This window comes from Dermacentor albipictus, chromosome 7 (assembly GCF_038994185.2).
Source record: "Dermacentor albipictus isolate Rhodes 1998 colony chromosome 7, USDA_Dalb.pri_finalv2, whole genome shotgun sequence".
Lineage (NCBI taxonomy): Eukaryota > Metazoa > Arthropoda > Arachnida > Ixodida > Ixodidae > Dermacentor > Dermacentor albipictus.
Window position 1 is genome coordinate 12,838,801 of NC_091827.1, and position 7,405 is coordinate 12,846,205.

General features: G+C 43.2%; 1 protein-coding gene across 1 annotated transcript in view; it reads left to right on the forward strand.

The window, feature by feature from the left end:
* Positions 1–6,964, forward strand: part of LOC139047686 (ribonuclease Oy-like) — a 29,016-nt gene extending 22,052 nt beyond the window's left edge. Inside the window, exons 6-9 of the mRNA XM_070521616.1 lie at positions 367–480; positions 1,852–1,900; positions 1,996–2,067; positions 4,434–6,964. Coding sequence (XP_070377717.1) covers positions 367–480; positions 1,852–1,900; positions 1,996–2,067; positions 4,434–4,661 — 463 coding nt within the window. The 3' untranslated portion in view covers positions 4,662–6,964. The remainder of the gene's footprint in view (positions 1–366; positions 481–1,851; positions 1,901–1,995; positions 2,068–4,433) is intronic.
* Positions 6,965–7,405: the final 441 nt, after the last annotated feature.

The following is a 7,405-nucleotide window of genomic DNA, read 5'->3' on the forward strand; positions in this document are numbered from 1 at the left end:
AGAAAAATACTTTAAAACCCATTACACCGATGTGCCAGCACAAAGTTCAAAAAATTACACTTTGACCTTCACTTTCTCTTCTCATAATCAACGTATTAACACAAAATTGACAAAAATCAAGTTCTGAAGGTACAATTTATCAATTTAAACTGATTTATTGTTTGTTTTCTTTATTGTCCATTTAATGAAGCAAGGTGAGGCAACTCAGTGTAGACATATCAATTATGTCATTCATTTCCTTTGAGCTATTTTTTGCACAACGAAATCCTTTAGCCATTAGCTCTGTTTCGGTCAGTGCAGTGGCAGCAAGCTAATGCCCCATCTTATCCGTGTCTGTTCTCTCTTTCTCCTCCCTTTTTCTTGCAGGAAGCATGAATGGCAAAAGCATGGCACGTGTGCCACCGTTGTGCCCCAGTTGGATGGACTTTACAACTTCTTCAACTCAACACTGAGCCTATATCTGCAGTACAATATTACCGAGTGAGTTTCATGCGAAAACGCTCGTTCACTGCCAGCACAGCCGTTTGCTAAAGTTTCAGCCGAAAAAAAAAATGTTTTCTTTTGCAGTTTTGCTTAGAGTAAAAAGCAGTCAAAAAGATGGCTAGCTGAAGCTTACGCACAGCAGCGCTCCTAGTTTCTCTGTTTTTTTTTCTCACTTCTTTTAAATTTGGGGCAGCACTCGTGCCTCATGCATATCGCGCTTGCAGTAAACATTCACACTGGCACGTGGAGAGGCAGGCCTTTTTTTTTTTTTTCAAATTCAAATTCTTTATTTTTCCATGAAAATACAATAAAAGTGTGTCCAGTACTGTTTGGAACATACATGTTTACTCGATGCTAACGTGCCCTTGATTGTAATGCACCCCCAATTTGGACGGCCAGAAATGATAAATGCAGTGTTCTTGATCGACCGTACGCCTTTTTAAATTTATTTTTCAGATGGTTAAGTAAAAAGAGAATAATGCCGATTTGTTCTAATGAATTTTGTTGTCTCCCAGCTACACTGCACAGGGCATCACTTATCACTGTCAGAGGTTCAACTCCCCAAAGCATCTTACATTCAGTGTCCCCCACGGCATTTCAGATACTACATTTCCTAAACGCATTGCAGACCATGGTAGCCTAAAGAACTTAGAGTGGGCACAAAGCTACCAATGTAATTACAGCTGCAGCAACGTATACTGCAGCTGTAAATGCCTCGGTAGCTTTGTATGTATAGGATTGAGCAACAAATTTTTAATGCCACTGCCAGTATTAGTTCACACTTTGATCTAATGCATAGATAACATTTTAGTTAACTTTTTTTATGTATGTGCACATCACAAGTAAATCCAGTAGATGGCTAAACCGGTACGAACGAAGGTTAGGTAGCCCATACCTGCAGCCTGCTATTCATGCTATCTGTGCAACCATCATTGTTGCTCAATTCTCACTTTCAATTTTGGTGAAAACATCCTGTTTTGACTGAATGAGCGCTTTCTCTGCCTAATTTTACTGGTCCTGAGTGCTATAAACTACAACAATCATATTCTTATACTCAAAATGAAGAATTGTGACAATTTTTCTGGAACAGGAAGCAATTTACTGCACCCACCATGAATACAGCAGTTAAACAGAGTTTGAAGGACATCATATAATTAATTGAGACATCAAGGAAGCCAACGGGGTGCACCTTAGCACTGGCAGTACGAATTTCTTCAAGAAAAGTGTTAATCATCCGTTGTTGCAGAAGTTAAATGAAGTGAAGAGAGCATTGGCAAGCCACTGAAATAAAAACAATAATGGAAATTGCTTTGCAAGTCTTGAGCCTTATAAATTGAGCTTATATCAATATGTCACTGTCTGTTCCAGGTACCTACTGAACAGTGGTGTAGTGCCAACGTCTCAAAAAACATACCAGGTAAGGTGGTTGTGTTGAATACTACTTTGTATGCCCATGAGATTCTGAGCAAACTTGTAAATATTTTAACCCCCTTTCTTGTGTTTTGCTCGCAGCTACAAACAATTAAAGACGCTCTGCACGATGATATCAAAGAAGCAGCTAATTTTGTGTGCTACTCAAACAGGGTAAGCCGTTGATTTTGTTACAATATTGCGCACTGACAAAGATGACATTGTCAACTGTCAGTGAACTTGATTTGACGATTTTTGTTATGTGGGTGACTGTCTTCCTTAATCGCAAGCAGACGTCTCATAAATGCTTTATTTTTTCCACTTCTTTCTCCAACTAACTAAGTCTTATGCCATGACACAAGTGTTCATTTTGACAACGCTTGCACTTTCTTCTAGCTCGATAACACTCATGTCTCCCATCAAGATTACGTCTTGCGGTATCTTCCGTATAGTAAACATATGTAGCTCATCAGGAATAAGTGCAATATTCCTGTCATCTTCGATCCAGGCACTCAAAAAAAATTTGTTTAAGGAGCTGAGTGGATCAGTGACTTCATTTGCCTGCCCCCCTTGTCCCAGCTTTCTGCATTTCTTATTAAATTTTACTTTTCACAGATGGAAGCCCTGTTCATTTGAATGGCTGAGCTTAGTTTGACCGTTAATTCGATCCTTACCAAAGGTTCGGGCCGGCGCCCATGCATATCTATGGAACTTAATTTTCGTTATTTCAACCCTAATATTGGCATTCACTGAATAATACCAACTTGACCAGTCATCCTGCACTCGCCTGACCCCTACGATGAGCTCAATAGTAATCCCTTTAGTGGCTGCATGTCTCAGAGGAACTTAGGGGTAAACGAACAGACATGAAAAAAAAAGGAAAAAAGTCACGTCGAAAATGCCTATTTTCGCCCTGTCCTAGGAAGATTTTCAAGCAGTAACGGTAGCCCACCGATGTCCGATTACTGTATTTACCCAATTCTAATGCGCGCCGTTGCGTTCGCTATGCAGCATACTTCTACCCACGATGCAAGAAAAATTATTTTTACGCCGTGCTTCTACCACACCAGTTAGAACTCTGCCGAGAGCTGTGTGTAGCGGGCGCGAGTTTCAAAAATTTCGTTCAGCTTCCGGACATCCATGCAGTTGCGCACGGGCGAACCCGTTCTTCTGTTTCGCACCGGTAAAAGCTTCCCGAGATTCACGCTCGGTGCAAACAAGCAACAGCCGACACTGCAGAAACGTAAAACGATACTTCACCTGCAGACATCGGGGGTTTCCGCTTGCACGCGTTGTTGTAGTGTGCGGTGTGCTTCGACAGCTCGTCGGGTGGCAGACGGTAATCAAAATCGTCGCACACTCATCCATGCACGCGATGCTGACGGCGCGAGTGACGCCCATCGTTGAACTGGCCCTCGCACCTTTTTTCTTTTTCTTTCGACTGAGCTATGTCACGAGTCTGCGCTCTGCGACACGACCTCGCGAGCCCCAGTGCTGCGATGAGGCGGCAAGCAGTTCGATCACCTGATTCCACCCCCACCCCCGCCGCTTCCCCGGCGTGAATCATTTCCTCGGCGTTGTAAACAAACGCGTCCGCGTTCCTACCGTACGTCGGTCGTTGCCGCAAACAGCAGTCATGTAAACACTGGCTGCCTTGCAGAAATTTGAAACTACCCGCCGATCGTATAGATAAAAAGAAAGGCGGGGAGGCCACAGAGCACCTTTACAAACTGGGGAGGGGGTGGCGAAATGGAGGGAAGAAATGAACTTCAGTGTTGCCAGGCGCATTTTAAGATATCGTCGCGCTAGTTTCGATTTTACAACTTGCAAAGATAGCGCGATTTTTGCGTCATTTATCAGGTTTGGGTGCCCTTCGTAGTTTGCGTGGTTCAGACAAGAGGCATTGGTATAAAGCTTTTGTCAGCTTCCATTCTCTTTTTCTTTCCGATTTGCTGGGCTGACCTCAGTTAAAATTACAAAAAGAAGTTTAACAATGTGGCTTCTACTAGAAAGATCATAAGCCCGTTGCAAATCCCCCCCCCCACTTGCCTTTTTTTTTTCTCTCTCTCTTTATAAAATTGTGAAAATGCAGGCCACGTACGATTGGGGCGTTTACCTTGCGTTTGATATCCTGTGGCCAAAGTGGCCACGTGCATTAACCTAAGGCCCTAGAGTTACGCAAGCTTAGTTTTTCTTTACATTTGACTAAGATCTAGCTTTAATTCAAAAGCGGCTGTTTAAGGAGCTTCGACTGCTTTGCAAATAGTTAATATGGAGCAACTGTGAGGCAACTGAGGTGGTGAAAAGGGGGTGAGGGATCTTGGTCTACTGAGTATTTGTACACCGAGAGGCTCAGACATGATATTCTTCATGACATAGCTAGCACAGGGGCCACAAGCCAACCGTACCTAACCTTGCAGTCGCATTCCACATTGCATATCCCAATTTAACTGGATGTTCCACATTTACAGTTATGTTTCCGAAGGCAAGCCTTCATTTCCTTTGTACATATTGTTTCCTATGTGTGCAATTTGCTGCAGAACTACTCCGCACCCGTCTTGGCCGAGATTCGATTCTGCCTTAACCAGGAGCTGGAGCCCATCGATTGCAATGCGAAACACTCTGGCTGTGGTCAAGGTGACGTCTACTACTTGGCCTTTGACAAAGATGGCGCCACTGCACGAACATCACCACTTTCATGGCTGCTGCACTGCAGCTGGATGTTTGCAATCAGTGTCATACCAATGCCACTGTACCGGTTACACTGAGTTCATTCAAAGCTGTGTACAGTGCAAGCAGGATATGCTGTATATGGCTGTATCGTTCAGAAATATTCGAGGGCTTTTCATAGTAATTAAGGCCCATGCACCCAAAGCAGCTTGCTCAGAAACATCTAGAGCAGTCTTTTGCAAGGTGCAATACACCGACTTGTAGAGCGTACATGCTACACTGTAGCACTTTCTAGCAGTGGACCTTTGCAACCATTTACATGCCATTTCTTTTGCCTTCAAGCATAAAGTGCATATTTGGTGACCGAGGTATTGCGATAACCCTGATGAGTGATGGATAGGTTGCTGTGCGAGCCCCTGTGTTTCACTACTATCTTCCTAGATTTTTTTTTTAACGCGACAGCGTTAAGGAGCTCGTGTCGCAGAAAAGGCGGTGTCGTCGGTGTTGGCGTCGGCGGCGTTGGCCGTGAGCGATAAATCCCAGCAGGCACTTGATGAATAAAAAACAACTTGCAAGATGGGCTGGGTGGGAATCGAACCAGGATCTCCCGAGTGTGAGACGGAGACGCTACCACTGAGCCACGAGTTCGATGCTTCAAAGCGGTACAAAAGCGTCTCTAGTGAATGCGGTGTTGCCTTACAAACGAGCTGTTTCTAAGGCTCAGGCGTGCGTCGCTTGCTCAGGCGCACATTTCGTTGCCGCGCCGAACGCTGCGTTGCTCGACGCTCCCCGCGTCCGATGCGGGGCGCGTAGTCGCTGCGCCGTAGCCCATTGTCTTACACCCCTTTGCGGGTCGACGGGAACGCTGTCGCGTTCCACTCTTTAAGGCGAAGCTTAAGTGTCCTTCAATTTTTTTTTTTGCACCTGTAGGCAACAGGATATTTCAAGTTTTGGCTTACAAGAGATTACAGTTAGTAATAATGAGAGTAGTCTCACCTCAGGCCTACACATTAGGGGATATAGGTGAAATACTGCATGTAGGCTTTTCCACACGATTAAATTGCCCCACACAGAACGGCCAACGTCCCACCCATTGCACCATTGAAACGATGATAGGCTAGCAAACAACGAGGAGGTAGTAAGCGGAAGATGGCGGCAAGAACAGCGGCACCAGCTCATGCGCTCCAGCTTCATTTCCACCTCTAGGGCGACATCCACCCAACTTGTGTGGGGAAGCAAACTTGCAGAATTTAACATATCCCATATGGCAATGGATGCATGGGTGCAAGCACAGGAATGGCCAAAAGGTGTCTGGCGTTTTGTTAACGAAGGTTTTCCTTCTGTGCTGCACTGATCAACCAACAGATCTCACTTATCTCACACTACAATTCCAAAACAAACGCTAGAAGAGTCGGGCAGTGGAAAGGCTTAAAAGCACTAGAAGTGGCATCACACCACAGATGTGAAAACTTCAGCTATATGCACAAGCTCTGCTGCCAGAGCATAGTGTCATATGATAACTTCCAAGCCATGACATATATATATCAAGGACGTTCATTTCTGAACATCCACAGCCAAACCGCAGAACTTCGCACCATTTTTTAGAACTTGCCGTCACTTGCAGCTGCCATTAAAAGCCAGACCGCATATTGTGCAGAATGTTTGTTGCATATACACGGTAATACCATTTAGATTGTGTATAAGGACAAATCCCTTGTATGGTGTTGTTCATATTCCATGCTTTAACGACTGCTTCAACGTCTATGCAGGTAGTAGTGTATTGCTGTTAACAGAGATTCCAAGTAGTTTTTGATAAAGCATTGTGCCGTCCTCTGGCTCATTTCTTTGAGCAAGGTAGCAAGAACCACTGTCCATTATGGTGTCATTACTGAACTGCAGCGAGGATACAATGCTTGGCAGGCCTTCGAAAGAGGAGCCTATTGTTAAGTTTTAATTTTATTTTAATTGTTGTTATATTTTCCTTTTACCACATAATTTATACTTCCACGCATATTGTGCTTGTTTCAATTTACTATTTTAATTTCGCCTATAAAGCGACGTGCTCCTTATACAATTCAATGAATTTTTATGTATCATGTACTGAAGTGTCGCACAACTTTTTGTTGCAGCGTCAGATATAAAATTTTTGTTTTGTGCACTTTTACAGTGATGAGTATGCACTTTATGCACTTTGCAGATTTTTATACTGCACCGGGTGTACTCACGTAACCTATCAAATGTTTCATGTATTTCGATTGCGTATTTGAGTGTTCATGTGTGCCAGTGTGCCAGAATTTTATGCCGGAATATTCTCTAATGTATTAGACATGCTTTTCATTTTATTTATTTTATGTGATCCAGTGAAAAGAGGATAAATAAATGGAGTAATATATTCAAAGTGTTCCATGTTCCTGCTTTTCATTTCTGTAATGGTTGAGACGCCCTATGCTCACTTACATGCTCACTTTTAGAGAAAGTAAGCTCGCATGAACTGTGAAATGGCACTCGTGCAATGCGCCTTGCTTACAACGAGACAATTGTTTTCTTTTAATATGGTAAGGCGAAATGCATCGATTCTCTGCCCTACACTTCCAACAAACACCAAACTTTAGGCTTAGAAAAAAAAATTTTATTCAATGTACAGGGAATCAAATATACCACTGCACTTCAAAGAAAAACAAACAGGTCTGGTAATTGTGTACAATGTGGACCAGAGAATGTGCCTTGCACAATACTTAGTAATTCCACCGGAAATAATGCAATATTTTTCTTTTTGGGGAGGGAGAACAATGAATCAAATTACCTTGTTAGACACTTTGGCTTGAGCAAATCGCACTGATTA